Source organism: Pimephales promelas, chromosome 6, assembly GCF_988280905.1.
Source record: "Pimephales promelas chromosome 6, fPimPro1.hap1.1, whole genome shotgun sequence".
Lineage (NCBI taxonomy): Eukaryota > Metazoa > Chordata > Actinopteri > Cypriniformes > Leuciscidae > Pimephales > Pimephales promelas.
Window position 1 is genome coordinate 3,984,979 of NC_142774.1, and position 17,847 is coordinate 4,002,825.

General features: G+C 38.9%; 2 protein-coding genes across 5 annotated transcripts; one reads left to right on the top strand and one right to left on the bottom strand.

The window, feature by feature from the left end:
• Positions 1-89: 89 nt before the first annotated feature.
• Positions 90-8,731, bottom strand: pus10 (pseudouridine synthase 10). 4 transcript variants are annotated; one of them, XM_039685712.2, is made up of 18 exons: positions 8,379-8,587; positions 7,369-7,495; positions 7,056-7,253; positions 5,340-5,426; positions 5,217-5,251; positions 4,998-5,109; positions 4,199-4,260; positions 3,923-3,968; positions 3,338-3,402; positions 3,170-3,255; positions 2,875-3,000; positions 2,723-2,779; positions 2,537-2,613; positions 2,226-2,281; positions 1,880-1,997; positions 1,656-1,798; positions 343-442; positions 90-258 (listed from the first exon to the last, which is right to left on the bottom strand). In XM_039685712.2, the coding sequence occupies exons 2-18, from the start codon at positions 7,492-7,494 to the stop codon at positions 220-222; spliced, it is 1,533 nt and encodes a 510-aa protein (XP_039541646.2). In that variant the 5' UTR covers position 7,495; positions 8,379-8,587; the 3' UTR covers positions 90-219. The 4 variants fall into 4 exon arrangements, with proteins under 4 accessions (XP_039541646.2, XP_039541639.2, XP_088988081.1 ...); XM_039685705.2 differs by lacking the exon at positions 90-258 and adding an exon at positions 8,593-8,731 and having other exon boundaries at positions 270-442; positions 8,379-8,488; XM_089131955.1 differs by lacking the exon at positions 90-258 and adding an exon at positions 8,593-8,731 and having other exon boundaries at positions 270-442; positions 7,369-7,504; positions 8,379-8,488.
• On the top strand, positions 8,598-17,081 carry cct4 (chaperonin containing TCP1, subunit 4 (delta)). The gene is made up of 13 exons (XM_039685695.2): positions 8,598-8,944; positions 10,099-10,151; positions 10,256-10,345; positions 10,602-10,710; positions 11,238-11,502; positions 12,134-12,263; positions 12,384-12,523; positions 14,381-14,477; positions 14,719-14,829; positions 14,948-15,078; positions 15,252-15,486; positions 15,575-15,688; positions 16,942-17,081. Exons 1-13 carry the CDS (start codon positions 8,836-8,838, stop codon positions 16,954-16,956), a joined length of 1,599 nt encoding a protein of 532 aa, XP_039541629.1. The 5' UTR covers positions 8,598-8,835; the 3' UTR covers positions 16,957-17,081.
• The last annotated feature ends 766 nt before the right edge of the window (positions 17,082-17,847 follow it).

The window sequence follows — 17,847 nt, forward strand, 5'->3', positions numbered from 1 at the left end:
TTTATCAGAGGATAATAGTTTTTTTTTTTTTAAAGAGAAGCATAAATGATTCAAATTGAACAAACAGGAACATGACAATAAACAAAAAACAAAATTAGGCTGTTTATTAAGGAAAATGCATATCGTACAGTTTGCTTCAGTTCAGTCAAACTAACAAAAAACCGTATGACGGAAATATATACTCCTGACATACAAAAACTATTCTCAAAATCCCGAATGTCAATCCGGAATAGCAGGAGGCCAGTCGATGTCGACGGACTGAAACACAGACGTGGAGGAGGAATATTAGAGATTTGAGCACATGAGCGGCGACTCGTGATATTGCACATTAATGAAACGCACCTCGACGTCCAGCTCCAGGATATCGGCGTCGGTTTTCATGAGGTCACAGAGGTTGGGTTTGGTGCGGCCGAAGTCTCCGTGCACAAACTCTTTAATGTAACTGCAGCGACGTCCGTGAAGGCAAACCGCCACAATTAACAGTACACTGAAGAAGACTTTTAATAGTATTTGTCAATATTACTGTTTTTACTAGGGATGCTCGATACATCGGCCACCATATCGGTATCGGCACGGTAAGAAAATTTGGCTGATATATAAATAATGTATGATTTCCTTCAGCTGAGACGCATCAGATGCGCACTGTTCAACATGATAGTTTTGAATTTCTTGAAATATGATTGAAATCACTTCAAAAAAGGAAAAAACCGCATAAGCCGAATAACCGAATAAGCCGCATGAAATCATATAATTGTGTGCTGTTAATGGTGAGACTTTTGTTTTTGTGACTAGGCTCTTAAAAATGTATAAAGATTTAGATTCATCAACCAATATATCGCTTATCTGCATTCAAATATAAAGAATTATCGGTACCGGGCAAATCCTAGGTGCGTTACTAGTATTGCATTACTGATCAGTCTTGATGCGCAAAAGAGACTTAAAGGAGTAGTTCACTTTTAAAAAAAACTTTTGCTGATAATTTAGTCACCCGAGATGTCCATGTCTTTCTTTCTTCAGTCGAAAAGAAATTAAGGTTTTTGATGAAAACATTCCAGGATTTTCTCCATATAATGGACTTCAATGGGAACCAAACGGTTCAAGGTCCAAATGAGAGTTTCAGTGCAAACTGCAAACTGTTCAAAGGGCTTTAAACGATTCCAGACGAAACAATCAAGTGAAACAATCACTAATTTAATAAATAAATAACAAAGTTTAAGTTTTGTAAGCTCAAATTGTCGTCTTGCTCTGTTCTGTGACGCACGTTCGTGACTCTCCTCTTCGAACTGGTTTATCAAAATGAACAAATCTTTTCCAGAGTCAACTCATTCATTTTGTTCGTTGAATCAACCAAATGACATGAAAAAAGATTTGTTCATTTTGATGAACAGGAGAGTCACGGAACCGTTTGGTTCCCATTGAAGTCCATTATATGGAGAAAAATCCTGGAATGTTTTCATCAAAAACCTTCATTTGTTTTCCACTGAAGAAAGACAGACGTGGACATCTTGGATGACATGGGGGTGAGTAAATTATCAGCAAAAGTTTTTTTTAAAGTCACCTACTCCTTTATAAATCTTTAAAGTGGTAGTGTAGATGTTTGTGTATTACCTCAAACATGAGACCTACGGATGTGAACGTGTGTTTGTGAAGGATACGTCCCGGCCTGTGTGCACAGCTTCAAGGTGAAGTGGTGTGTGTCCAGGTGAACGGCACTCATGGAGTGGACGAGTCTCTGTCGGACCGCCAGCGGCCGGCGATGCAGGACTCTCAGCGGAGTCTTCTGAGCGATCTTCAGGTCCTAAACACACACACACACACACTTATCAGCACGTCTCTTCTCAAGCCTCCAGCTCAAACAGATCTCACAGCACAGAAAGACCTTGATGTTTCTCAGGAAGTCCAGATCCGAGTCGTCGATGGCTTTCTGAGTCCAGATGAGGGCGCTGTAGGTCTTGGTCTTCTCCTCTTCGCCCTCTTTCATGCGGCTTGTTGCTTCCCTGAAGAAATGCACTCAAAATTACCACGGCTGGAGTGAAAAGGTGGATTTCTCAATTCTATTTTTAACATTCAATATTATAGTGTGGGGTTTACAGGATGCTCAGAGACAAGATTTCCTCCAGAAAAATGACTACTGTACCTGATCAACATCCAAACGAATGGGAACCAGAACTGAATCGACTTCATATCTTTATAGCTGTGCTTATAGACAACACACACACACTCACCTGGTAACAATCTGAAGGTGTCGTACTCTTATTTTGTCGGACGACTGGTTGATCGTCTGCAGGACAGGAGAGAGCAGAAATCAAAATTCACATCAGAAATGAGAAAGCCAGCCAATCAGATTACAGCTTGCGAGTTTTGAAAAAGATTTATATTTTTTTTTATCAGAAATATGCATTTGACTGACAATAAAAGGACCATTGACACTTTAAAAATATCAGGAATTGACATTATTAGAGGACAGAACCGTAAAAAAACGTATAAACGCACGAGTACTCATGACTGTTACTAATACTGAACAGTGAAAACACACCTCCTGTAGTTGTTGGATCTCGGTTCGGCTGAATTTGGTTCGATGTGGGTTCAGAAGCTCCAGAGCGAACGGTCGACCTGAGAAACGACGCGTAAACTAAAACATGACCGCTGCTTCGACACAAACCTCAATTGTGTCACATATAAGGCATAATTAGTGTGGAAATATGTAGAGTGTGTGTTTTACCATTTCCCAGAGTCCTCACATCCACGTCTTCTCGTCCTGAAGATGAGAAGTTAAAACCTGCAGGGATGAGACACTCACCAGTGAACATTGCAGGTCTGAAATCAACACCTGTGCATCATATACGTCTCGTGAAGACACACACACACACACACCGTCAGCTTTAAAGGAGGACAGGAGCGGGGCGGCGATCAGCTCCTCCACGGATCCATCCATCCGCCTCTCTCCATCGATCACCCACGGCGTCTGCGGGAGCTCCCGGGAGAACTTATTGTACCGACCTGCCGACACGGTGAGATTTGTTTGGTTTTTTCCTTCGAAATAATGCTTTTATTCAAAAGTGACATACAAACATCAATAATGCTAAAAATATATACATTTCAAACGGATGCTGTGCTTTTTAACTTTCTATTCATATAAATGTGCAGTTTGGAAAGTATTTGGACGAACCTGCTATAAAGACGGACGTGTGGAGACATGAGGTGTCCCGCGCTGAACATGGAGTGTGTGGTTTCTTCGGTGGACATGGGTAATTCCTGCACACGACACATGCAACATTTAAAGGGAAGGGTTAGAAGCGGCCTCGCGCGAGCATGAGCGCCAACGACACTGACTGACCTGCTGAACGTCTCGTCGGAGATCTTCTCCAGAGCTTTGAGCACCGCCATCCTGGTGAAGATGGACTGCGGATACACCGAGACCCAGAGGAGTTACGCTACTTTTACATTTCAAACCGGTGTTCTGACAATTCATGCTACCCATCGAGATTTCCTACTTACCGGTTATGCGCATGTGCAGACTCACAGTTTTTTTTTTTTTTTTTTTTTACAAAAGGTACATTTTCCTGTTATAATGTATAATTTCCCTTTAAAAAATGCGTACTACCATATGAATATTTGTACGGTCAGCCAGCTGAAAAGGAATAACTGAAAGTTACAGTTACTATGAGGAAAGGTGTACTTTGACAAGTCAAAGATGAATATTTTATGATAATTTTTACTTTTCACACCGTTTTAAAAATAAAAACAGTAGTCTACAGTATACAGTAGCTACTCATAACTTAGAATTGTATTTCATACGACTTTAATCGGCATTCTGTGATCAATTCGCGCTACGGTAGCATTTTTCGATAAGGCAGCAAAAATCGACAACACCGGCACACCGATCGTAAACATGCTGAGATCACAATGGGTGTTTGCTTACCGCTTTGTTTTTGGCAGGTTTGAAACAGTCTGGACAGGTGTTCGCTCTGCCCAAAGAAAGACACATATGCGTATTAATCAGAAAGTGACATCATTGTGACCCGTTCTACAATTAAATGTACATTTATTCATTCATATAAGAAGCATCTATGTAAATACTCCAATTCCATATTCAAAAGTGTTAAGCAAGTATCGCTTTCATTTGTCAAGCTCAAATATTCGAACCTGCCACTGAAGTTAGCGTAAAACCAACACTTTCGGTCACTGACCCACTTACAAGAAATGACAGTCCTCCTCGGTTTCTGGGTGGATAAACCCGACGCCCACTTCACACGGACTCTGCGGATCACAGAACGAAGATTAAAGGGAACTATCCCAGAGATTAAAGGGATAGTTCACTTTGAAATTAATTTTTGGTATGTTTTAGCTTACCACAAGGGCATCCAAGATGTAGGTGTTTTTGTTTCCGCAGTATTTTGATATTTTTAGGTCAAACCGTTCTTGTCTGTCAGTCATATAATGGAGGTCTATGGTCACCACCTCAAAGAGCATGCACAGAGAAGTCCAAATTAAACATGATTTAATGACTCGTAAATGTAAGTACACATTGATGGCCTAAGACACGAAACGAGCGGTTTGTGAGAGAAAACCAACAGTATTTATATCGTTTTTACCTCGTGTAATCATGCGCAGACCGAAGCGCCCGCGCCCTCAGAGTATAATGGACGTGGCTGTGGTTACAAGAGGTAAAAACGATATAAATACTGTTCATTTCGTGTCTTAGGCCATCAATGTGTACTTACATTTACGAGTCATTTAATCATGTTTAATTTGGACTTCTCTGTGCATGATCTTTGAGGTGGTGACCATAGGCCTCCATTATATGACTGATAGACGAACGGTTTGACTTAAAAATATCAAAATTGAAAATACTGTGGAAACAAAAACACCTACATCTTGGATGCCCTTGAGGTAAGATAAAACATATCAAACATTAATTTCAAAGTGAACTATCCCTTTAAATAACAGTCCATTCCTCAAGAAGCCGATCCAGAAGGAGGAGGAGGAGGACTCACGTTGGCCATGACAGCAGCTCCCAGTTCCTGGCCGATCTTCCCCTGTACGGCCCACTTGAACGCGTCCTTCACCTGGATGACATCATCTTTCCCCAAACACATGCTCTTCTCCCTGGAAACCCAAAAGTGGAGTTAAACGCGGCCCGGGACAGAGGAGAGCCCCTGCTTTAAACAGATGCTGTTGCTAGGAATGATGGGAAATGTGTGCTGCTTACGTACCGGACTTCCTTCCTGACATGCAGCCAGCAAGAGTGCTTTAAAAATGCACAGAGAAACACATTTTGTCCAGATTTCTACGGTGAAAGTAGATGATAACGGCTGACGTGTGGCGGCGGGACTCACCTCTCTGATGGACAGCTGGGCAGGAAGAGAAACGGTCAGCACGAGACTGTCAAACTCAAACTGCTGCTTCTTCACAGCGTCTGACACCTGTGGACGAACATTATACAGGTATAGAAACACACCAGAAAGAACATAGGCAACACTTTACAATATGACATCACTAGTTAATATATTCCAGGCTGGATTCTCATCCCAGACGTCACATAATGACGCTTTTGACATCGCGTCTACATCGGACGCACATGGCACCCTTTAGCGTCAATATGAGACGCAGAAATATATGGGCCCGAAGGCGCCTCCTAGTGGTCTAACCCTAACACTACCCCAAACCTAAACCTACCCATAACCGAAGCGTGTTATATTGACGCTCAAGGGTGCCATGTGTGTCGGATTTAGACGCAATGTCAAAATCGTCACTATATGACGCCCTAGGATGAGAATGTGTTGAATATATTTCTACAGTTTTTATTAATCTTTGCTTATAATAATAATTCATTACATTTATATTGCGCTTTTCTCGGCACTCAAAGCGCTTTAAATAGAATTATGTTCCCATTTGTGTTTCTTCACAGTGCCTTGATTTTAACAGATGCAACTTTTCATCTTAAATATGTTTTAGTGATTGTTGAGATTAACATTAGCTATGAAGATTAGCAAATGCTTATGAAGTGTGGTTTATCGTTAACTAACGTCATCAAAAGAACGCTCATCGTAAAGTGTCGGCAGAATAAGAATATGAAAGTAAAGTGTCGGCGTAAAGAAGAATATGTTTTTGTATATTATTAATTATAAAAGCATACACACATAAACACAAACACACACATAACTTTTGGCCACTACTGTAGTGTGTACTACTCAATAATTTTACAAAACGGTTAACACATTTTTATATGTGAATAAAGGTTGAAGATGGCAATTTCCCACTTTTGGGAACTTTTGGTCACTGCTAAATATATATATATACACACAGTAGTGACCAAAAGTGATGTGTGTGTGTGTGTGTGTGTGTGTATATATATATATATATACACACACACACAGTATATATATACAGTATATATATATATATATTTAAACTTTTTATATATGACTTTTGGTCACTGCTAAATATATATATATATATATATATATACACACACACAGTAGTGACCAAAAGTGATGTGTGTTTGTGTGTGTGTGTATATATATATATATATATATATATATATATATATATATACTGTATATATGAAGAGTTCAGATGCAAAAGCCGCTAAATGCCATTTGAAATTTTCTTCTTTAATGATGATTTTTATCAAACTTGTATATTTAAGTTCAGTAATTTCACTTAAATAACAATTAATAGGTAATTATCATTGCCATTTAAGTGAAATCACTGAACTTAAATATACAAGCTTGATAAAAATGATCATTCTAGAAGAAAATTTCAAATGGCACTTAGAGGCTTTTGCATCTGAACTCTTCATGTGTATGTGTGTAAATATGTAAATACATATATGTAAATATGTATTTAAATTATATATATAATTATATATAAATTTTATATATATATATATATATATATATATTTAAACTTTTTATATATAACTTTTGGTCACTGCTTGTAGAGCCAATAAAAACAAATAACCCCTCCAGTCAAAAGACCTTTTTTGTTGGAAACGTTCTGTGTGACGGGATTCTTTGTAGGTATTGCTAAAATATAATAAAAACACATGCCTGTTTGGCAAAAGTGGGATGACAGAAGTCCTGCAGGACTCCCAGACAGACGGGACAAACGTCCGAGTCCGGCTCGGCGGAGGCGAAGCAACCCTCCTCCACTCTCATGCGTTTACTGGGCGGGTCGTCAGTCTCGCCCTCTCCAGGTGCATCATGGGACTCCTCACCGACGAAGGCGAGAAGCTCCTTGTGCATGTCCTACAAACACAAATGCTCATTAATGACTGACACACGACGTCAATTTATTTGTTTATGATTTAACGCCACGTCAGCAGCAACGCCTGTATTCATGCCAATCAAAAGAGTGTGTGACCTGGTGTGAGCGCCTGTACGCGGAGCTGCTTCCCACACAGCAGAAGCGCAGCACACACCGCACACAGCAGCCAGCGCTCAGCAGCTTCCTCGCCACGGGACGGTCCTTCTCTTTCAGCGACAGCATGCTGAGGGGACTCAAGACATGTCAGAGTGTGTCAAGATACGGCCATGACTAACGTTTAATTATGGAATGGTTTATATACAGGTGCTTTTATTACCTGAATATTTCTAAAAATGTACATTCTGTTTTGTATAATGTGTCATAAATGTACATTTATTACAAACAAACTACTTTTTAAACAAATTCTGAGCAGCTCGCCTCGGTGATGAAGATTGAATGATGTAGCATCTGTCCAAAACAATTAATTATTTCACATAATGTGACTGTGTATCCTATGTGACTGTAATGAGTGTGTAAATGTATTGTAATGTACAATGTAAAGCGACCTTGAGCTATGGAAAGGCACTACTGTATATAAATAAAACTTCTATTATAAAAAAAACATTATATTTTTTATTATTAAAAACAGTTTTTTTCTTCAGTCATTTTTATAGCCACACACCCAAAATGCAATCTGAACATCTAAGAAAAATAAATGCATAGAAATAAATTTAGTTGATTTTCATTTTGAGATGCAAAGTCTATCGCTCAACTACATCATGTCATGAATGTTCTTTTTGTTTTTAATTATTTATTTTTAATAAAGACAAAATGCAACCTTGTATTTCCATAGATGTATTTTTACGATGCTTTTATTAGATGCGCTGCATATTTTACTAATGCATCAAGTGGAAGTTGAAAGGACAATGATGAAGGCAAAAACATCATGATATAATATAAGGACAACATATTTTTGGAATATTATCGACCAAATATTTATAAAAATCGACGTATTGTAAAAGCTTGCATCAGTTGAAACGTTACCACACATGATTAATATGACAAACACAAACAACACTTGTTTTATAGAAGGAGCCCTCTCTAAACACGCTCATCCTCCTGCTTACCTTCAATCAATCCTCAGAGGAAGACAGTGAAGTTGAACGGGCGCTGCTTCCACATGTGTTTATGACCGCTGTGTCACAGAACTACGCCTTTAAATCAAACTCGTTTCATCCTAAAGCACAGAAACCGCGCGAAACATATCACAAAAATCACAATAAACAAAAAAAAATTATATATAAGGGGGCGTTGCAGATCCACTACAGCATATTTACTCACTGCAGTTTCGCGAGGCATTGTTTAAGACAGCCCTGGACGTCATCCTCACGCGCCGCACTGTCACGCTCGGGGTCCTTTCTCTGCTACCGTCGCGACCGGTGGATCTGGAAGGTTCTGTTTGGAGAATCCGAGCCGAACGTTATCTGAACCCATCCGAACCGCAGAGACGGCCTAGAGACACCGGGACACGTCCATCTGCGTCTGTGAAGTCCACGAAATAAAACTGCGTAAATATTAGCCATCATGCCTGAAGCCCTAGCGTTACCAAGCGGGAATAAAAACAAAGGAGGTGCGTATGTGGACCGGGACAAACCCGCGCAGATCCGCTACAGCAACATCAGCGCCGGGAAAGGTGAGTTTATCCCCGGTGAATCTCAGAAACTCGGACAGGGTTTGCTTTATTATTGTGTCGTTGCTGCAGATCATGATGTGCAGCGGTAGCATGAGTCGGGGAAAGTCGTGTACCGTTATAAACATGACAATATTTCATTTCTGCAAACGTGCCCTTGTTTAAAAGCATTATGAGGAAAATGTCGCCATGTATGGTCATCATAATCACTAAAACGCGAATGAGTGTCACTGGAGTCCATAGATATTAGGCGTGGTCTTCATTTTGACAACACATGAGGACTTCTACAGTTATAGACCCTAAATGAGTATTCATGAATATAATCAAAGTATAAATATTGTTATTTTAGTGATAATTAAAAAATGACGTCACACATTTCATTCATTTAGAAAGTCATGAAATTGTGTCTAGAAATTCATTATTTAAAATAGTGTGAATGTATAAAATATGTGGGAACTAATTTTTTTATTTATTTTAATTACATTATAGTTACATATATATACAATATATATATATATATATATGTTATACATGCATAAATACATGTATATACAAAATGTTGGTTTAAATTTTTTTATATATATATATATAATTTAGGGCTGTCAAACGATTAATCGCAACCAAAATAAAATTTCGTTTAAATTTTGATAAAAAATAGTTTATAAATACACACACATCCTTGTATATATTTAAGAAATCTTTTCATGTATATACTGTATAGAGATTTATATATAATTTATATTATATTAATATTTTAGATATAAATGTTTTTTTCTTAAATATATACAAGCTTGTGTGTGTATATATATTTTATATATATATATATAAAATAATTATACACAGTGCACCCACACAAACTTTTATTTTGGTTGCGATTAATCGTTTGACAGCCCTAATCTAATTATTAAATATATACATTTAAATATATATATATATATATATATGTGTGTGTGTGTGTGTGTGTGTGTGTGTACAATATTTAAAACAAACTATACATAATTCTCTTTTTTTTAATAATGTGCATTTTAGTTACCATATATTCATTTGTATGTGTGGTGGAATATATATATATATATAGGTTTTTAATTCTTTATAAATTTTGCATTAAATATGCCAGCAGGTGTAATGATTGGTTGATCTTGTCTTTTGATTGACAGCTGTCGCTGATGCCATTAGAACAAGTCTGGGCCCTAAGGGCATGGACAAAATGGTATTGTTTTTCACTGATATAAATCTCATCATATAATATGAAAGTTTTACGCTTCACTGAACTTGGCTGTATATCAACAACTGTGTTTTCTTTGTTCTCCGCAGATTCAGGATGGGAAGGGAGACGTGACCATCACCAATGATGGAGCCACAATCCTCAAACAGATGCAGGTGCTTCATCCTGCCGCCAAAATGGTACATCCTTCATTTCTATTACCAGGATGTGCTGAATGGCAGTTTGATATTCACTGCAGTGCAGATTTATTTGTTAAGGGTTTGGGAAGGAAATTCACACATGAATTGTGATTTCTATTTTCTACCAATTTAAAAAAAAAATCTTTAAATATGTGGATGTTATTACAAAAAAAGGAGGACATCAACAGTGCAGCACAGAATTGAACATCTGAATGATTGCATGACTCATCATGGGATATGTTTGCGTGTGTTTCAGATGGTGGAGCTGTCTAAAGCTCAGGATATTGAGGCTGGCGACGGCACTACATCAGTGGTGGTGATCGCTGGAGCTCTTCTTGATGCTTGCTCTAAACTGCTACAGAAAGGTAAGCTTTAGTTACAATAAGTAACATGCAGAATGTCGGACATAAAATTAAACGCATTATAACCCTCTGAAGCATGATGTCATAGTGGACAGAGCTTTAAAGTCCCCCTGTATTCTCCCTTAAATCTCATCTTTGACCACCAAAATTACAAATTTAAACGTTTTACCTTAAAATATCTTGAATGTAACTCTTCTGTTGCCTCATTTAGTATATGCGGTTCTATGAATATGCACATGAGACCCGTCTCCACTCACTCACTCAGAGAGATCCACTCGTTGACGATCACACGTTGATCTGATTGGTTACAAGATAGTGTGTGACGTCAGAATCACCAGTGATTTCAAACCGTGTGTTTTTGAGACTCTTTGGTTCACTGCAGAAAATACTCAGCAATGCCGACGACTTATGAATTTTCACATGGTTTGTCTTAAATTTAAACATTTAAAACTGTATTTTCACCACAGGAGGACTTTAAAAGCCATTTTGGGGTGTCCTTTGTCCAAAAAATGGTCTGTTTTTCTTGCCAGGAATCCACCCCACCATCATTTCCGAGTCCTTCCAGAAGGCTGTGGATAAAGGTGTGGAGATCTTGACCTCCATCAGTCAGCCGGTGCTGCTCAGCGACAAAGAGACGCTCCTGAACAGCGCCACCACCTCGCTCTGCTCTAAGGTGGTGTCTCAGTACTCCAGCCTGCTCGCGCCCATGAGCGTCGACGCCGTCATGAAGGTCATCGACCCCGCCACCGCCACGAGCGTTGATCTCCACAACATCCACATTGTCAAGAAACTCGGGTGAGACGCAGTATAAGTGTAAAACCTGGCAGATACGGTTGACTTTGAGAATCAAGGCACACCGCAGTAGTGTCCGTGACGTCACCTGTAGTGACGTTTGAATCCCAAAGTGGGCGGAGCCGGCTGTCGCCATCTTGGCCGCGTGTAACTCCAGAAAAACGAAAATGACAGCAGACAAACGGCCAATAGTGACAGCAGCGGCAATCCACCTGTCAATCAAGTGGCCGCACCCTTAATTATGCAGAATTTTAAGGCTTAATATAATTTAAACGGATGAGTTATAAAAAAATTCACCCCCCTCACAGTCACCATGAAGGACAACATTAGCGATATAGACCAAAACCACTTTTTGTACCAGGCTGTAAACATTTTATTTTCTGCTGTAAAGTTGGGCATTTTAACATGGGGGTCTATGGGATTGACTCTCTTTTGGAGCCGGTCTCTAGTGGCCAGTCGTTGAATTGCAGTTTAAGTCTGTTTCAGGAAGTTTGCCGCTTTAGCCACACGGAAAAGGATACGTTATCAAAGTGTTGCTAATATTCCCCAGTCTTTATTCTATTTCATATGTTTGCAGGTTACAGACGGTTTTCAGGTTGCATAAGCAAATTGATGGGTGTGTTTGTGTTTTCAGAGGAACCATTGATGACTGTGAGCTGGTGGATGGTCTGGTGTTGACTCAGAGGGTGAGCACTGCGGTGTCCCGTGTGGAGAAGGCCAAAATCGGCCTCATCCAGTTCTGCCTGTCCCCTCCCAAAACTGATGTACGTGGTCATACGCAGATGCAATTTAATGCTAAAAAAGTGAAATGTTTCTTCTTGCGCCATTGGTCGAAATCGTAGTCATTGTTTTAATGTGTTTGTGTGACGCTTTTGTTGGGACAGATGGACAATCAGATTGTGGTGTCGGACTACGCTCAGATGGACCGTGTGCTCCGTGAGGAGAGAGCTTACATCCTCAACCTCATCAAACAGATCAAGAAAGCCGGCTGCACTGTGTTGCTCATCCAGAAGTCCATCCTGAGGTACAAAATCGCCACAAACCTCCATCACCTGAAACACTAACCTTGCTATATACAGAACTGGACAGAAATGACGTCCAGAGGGACGAATATAATAATAATAATAATAATGCATTTTATTTAATAGCGCCTTTCACAACACCCAAGGTCACCTCACAAGCAATATACTGGAAGTGTGCAATACTTTGAGCTTCAAATGATTGTGTGCTATCCATGATGACACCCTGTGAGGACAGATGTACAAAGAAAGACAAATAGTTTTAGACAAAACAGATCTAATGCCAACTAGCAGAGCTTCAGTTTTGTTGCCATTTACATTCAAGAAGTCAATCTGTACTTTTAGCTAAACAGTTGAACAAAGATGGTGGTGGAAAAGAACCAGTGGGTTTGGCTGACGGGTAGAGTTGGTGTCATCCACATAACAGTGAAAATTAATCCCGCATTTCCTTCACATATAACCAAGAGGGAGCATATAGATGACGAAAAGAAGCGGGCCCAAGACAGAACCCTGGGGGACACCAGTGATGACTATTGATGTTCTTATTGTCGATCTAGTAGAGCTGGGTAATAAATATTGATTTTTCGATAATAATTGATTCTCATTTTTACAAACCGATATCGATTCTTAAATCTCAAGAATCGATTAGTCATCCTGTTTCATTTGAATGAATGGAACATTGTATCGCAATAATCTTTGTCCTTTGTTAATATTGATATGAAACAGTCTCAATTTTCAAATTATGTCCATTTTCTTTAGAAATTCAAAAACATAAATAGCGTTTTGGCGCTGTGGCGCGCGATTGCTCTGGCTCAGCTCAAGAGAAGCAGCAGCGCTGATCTCACTTCCGGCTTAATGATACCAGTCACAGCGCCAAATAAACATGAATGAGCATCTGAAAGTGTGTTAAAGATAGAGGACAACTTATCGAAATCCGCATCATGTCACATTGATTCGCTCAATCAGCGTTTCAGCCGTGCAAAGACGTCAGTTAAACAGCTTGTAATCAATGTCATCGTCATATTTACCTCAGAAAACCCACATAAACTCGTTAGTCAGATAGAAAAAATAACTCTAGAGAGGAGCATTTTGATAAATATATACATCATATTACATATGCATTATAATCTTCTTCAATATTGAATGCATATTTGAATAAATCTGGCAAGTTTTTATGACAGCCACCATTTAAATGTTTATATAATCTTCTTATTATAAAAATAAATAAAAGTGTAATTGAAGTGTTTGTATAGCTACAAAACAGTTCATTATTACCTTCATATTAGGCTAACGAAGCCTATAGGCTACAACTAGACTCCCATAGTTTACAGCATTAGTTTAGAGATTTGATTTCCTTGAGAAAATTTGCCATTTATTGGAACTGATATCCAAAATAATCAATATTTAATCGAATTGCAAGCTTGTGAATCGAAATCGAATCGAATTGTGAAATTTGTGTCAATACCCAGCCCTACTATCTAGATTATGGGGAGAATTTTATACTGGGAAGAATACACTAAACTTAGGCCTGGTTTCACAGACAGGGTTTAGATTAAGCCTTAGTTCAATTTGGACTTTTAAAGGAATAGTTCACTTAAAAAAATCCTGTCATCATTTACTCACCCTCATGTTGTTTCAAGCCTGTATGAATTTCTTGCTTCTCCTGAACACAAAAGAAGATATTTTGAAGGTTTTCGGTAACCAGGACCCCATTGACTACCATAGTAGGAAACACAATACTACCACTATACCTCTGTCTGGTTACCGACATTCTTCAAAAGGCCTTCAGAAAGCTGCTTTACTCGAGCTCTCATCAGCCTCTGTCAGCGGTCTCAACGGGTTTGTGAATCTGTGTCTTTCAGAGATGCCTTGAGCGATCTGGCCCTTCACTTCCTGAATAAGATGAAGATCATGGTGATCAAAGACATTGAGAGAGAGGACATTGAATTCATCTGCAAGGTATGACCAGCAGATCCAGCACTGCTTGCAACACTTTATTTTAAGGTGACCTTGACATTACATATATGCAACTAACCCTAAACCCTATTTAGTTTAATAATATTGCTCAGCATTTATTTAAATAAGTACAATGTAACTAAATCACCTTAAATAAAAGTGCGACCAAATGCTTTTAGTGTTAAATCCGTGTCTGATATCTAAAACACATCCTGAAGTGGACATGCCTCATCTTTCCCATCAGACTATTGGCACCAAACCTATAGCTCATATTGACCAGTTCACTCCAGAGATGCTGGGAACCGCCGAGCTAGCGGAAGAGGTTAGCCTGGACGGGTCTGGCAAACTAGTGAAGGTGAGCATACATGTCTTGTTTTTTTAATGCGTAGAGGTCGAGAAACACACACGTACTCAATGCAGAGATTCAGATGTTTGGTTGCTGGATAATGACCCCAGTGTGCTTGTGTTTGTAGATCACGGGTTGTGTAAATCCCGGAAAGACGGTCAGTATCGTCGTCCGTGGTTCCAACAAACTGGTGATTGAGGAGGCCGAGCGATCCATCCACGATGCCCTCTGCGTCATCCGCTGTCTGGTCAAGAAGAGGTAACGGATCGCAAGAGACTCTGTTTTATCCGTTTCGTAACGCATAACTCATTACATATTCAGTGTAACTGTGTTCATGCCACCTCTGAGCTGCATTAAACTCGTATAAAGCATCTAAATGATATGAACTTTTGAGTCCGCTGAAGCTGTGTGCTAACTCTTGTCCTCTGCAGATATCTGATTGCAGGCGGTGGAGCTCCAGAGATTGAGCTGGCTCTGAGGTTGGCGGAGTATTCCCGCAGTCTGGCCGGCATGGAGGCGTACTGCGTGCGCGCGTACGCCGACGCCCTCGAGGTCATTCCCTCCACTCTGGCGGAGAACGCTGGTCTTAATCCCATCTCCACTGTCACGGAGCTGCGCAACAGACACGCTCAGGGAGAGAAGACGGCCGGGATTAACGTCCGCAAGGTGTGGCCGCTCAATAGTGCCATCTACGGGCTGAAAGGTGTAATGGCGATCAGAAAATGAATGGCTAACATGTGTTTTGGTCTCTCAGGGTGGGATTTCTAACATCCTGGAGGAGCTGGTGGTTCAGCCTCTGCTGGTCTCGGTCAGCGCACTCACCCTGGCCACGGAAACGGTCCGCAGCATCCTCAAGATTGATGATCTCGTGAGTGATTTAAGTCTAATGAACTCTTAAAGGGACAGTTCACCCAAACGTTTACTTACTGCTCATATTGTTCCAAACCTGTACGAGTTTCTTCTGCTGAACACAAAAGAAGATATTTTGAAGAATATTGGGAACCGGATAGTAGATGAAGTCCATTGACTTCCATATTAGGAAAGAAAATACTATAGAAGTCAATAAGGACCATTAACTGTCTGGTTACCAACCAGAACAAGATGAGGGCATGTAAATGACAGGACTTCCTTATCCCTTTAAGTATTTAACAATACACCACAAGTGAAAAAAGGTTTATCTAATATATCATCATACTTCACTAGTTGATTGATGTACATTTAAGAATTGCAAAAAAATAATTGAATTACAATATAATTATATATGTATACTAATTTGCATAAACGTGCAAAACATTGGATAAATCAAGGTTCAAAATTCCAGTTTCATTTTGTTGAAAAGGATTTGAAGAGTTCAGATGCAAAAGCTTCTAAGTGCCATTTGAAATTTTCTTCTTTAATGATGATTTTTTTCAAGCTTGTATATTTAAGTTCAGTAATTTCACTTAAATGACAATTAATAGGTAATCTTCATTGCCATTAAAGTGAAATTAGTGAACTTAAATATACAAGCTTGACAAAAATCATTAAAGAAGAAAATTTCAAATGGCATTTTGAGGCTTTTGCATCTGAACTCTTCATTTACTGATGGGGTTTTGGATTTCTACTTTCTACTTTTTTTTTTTTTTTTTTATGGGTTGAGGGCTCCTCAAACCATAGACTCTTTTAAGAAAGGACTAAAAACCCTACTTTTTAAGCAAGCATTTTTTACCTTTTGCTAACGTTTTAATTTTTCTTCCCGTTTTTTTTTTTATCTTTGTTTATACTCTGTAGCACTTTGGGATTGTTTTTAACTATGAAACATGCTTTATAAATAAAATATATTATTATTATTATTACTTTTTCAACCATAGAATCAGAAAATACAGTCAACAGCTAGAAAAAAGGACATACGAATAACCTTCAGAATATAAATAGAATTAAATTACAGGCTCAAATAGATGAAGTGCAATAAAATGGGGTTTCTTTCTAGTCTAAAACAAGTGCTAAAAAGCACAAAAACCTAATTGACCAGTGCATGAAAAACTGCTTTTCTGTAGTGCCTTGCCTGAAAGCAGCGTCATTAGTGCTGATGTTGACCATAAACGCTCAAACATTAATGATGACGTCTCATTTGTTCTGCAGGTGAACACACGATAGAGTGAATGTGTCTAGTGAAGGAAGATCCGAGTCCACGCAAGAACTCTGTTAAAACCAACTGATCTGTCGCTGTCTGTAGCTGTTACCTGGAGTAATTTAATAAAACTTGTTTTTTGACATGGTAACTGTTTCTTGTCTTTGATATGGTGCATATAATAAGTTATTTACATAGTGGTAGGTTGTCGTGGCCATGTCAGGAAGTTTAATCGCGTTAGCTAATCTGCTTATGTGATCAGAGACAGGGCTGTGCTGTGAGGCCTGAGAAAGTCTGAGATCAACAGCTGACTGTCCTTGTTTTAATCAACAACCTTTGCAGTTAAAACCCAGTATTGTTGCACACAGAAAATACACCAGAATGGGACACGGGGTCATCTAAATTAAATTGAGTGATAAACTTGTATTTCCCATTAATTAAAAGTGTTGAATGCACCTGCTGCAATGATCCAAATTGATTAAAAATTCAATATTATTGTGTAATTTCCTTGGCGTCAAATTTTATGGAATGGGATGAAATTATGCCATAATATTGCATGCTAATGTTTTTTTTGGCATAGCTAGTTACGCTTTTGGTTATTAAACATATTGTACAGTTTTTACAACCAACACTGTCATTTTTGACACTGTATTATGATTTAGTGTAAAAGTTAGTCATACCTCAGGTCTTTAGTGACCCCTCCTCATCATTTTTTAAAATAAGTTAGACATAAGCCTATAACAAGAAAAAAAGTATGGAATGCATGTATTCCCATTATTATTATTTTTTTTTTAAATATATAGGGTCAGTAATAACCTGAGGTGTGTAACAGCGTAAGTATATTTTTTCTGCACAACAATAATTTGAATCTTTACTGACTGAATAAGTGCAAAGTGCAGTTCACCTTTATTCCTCAA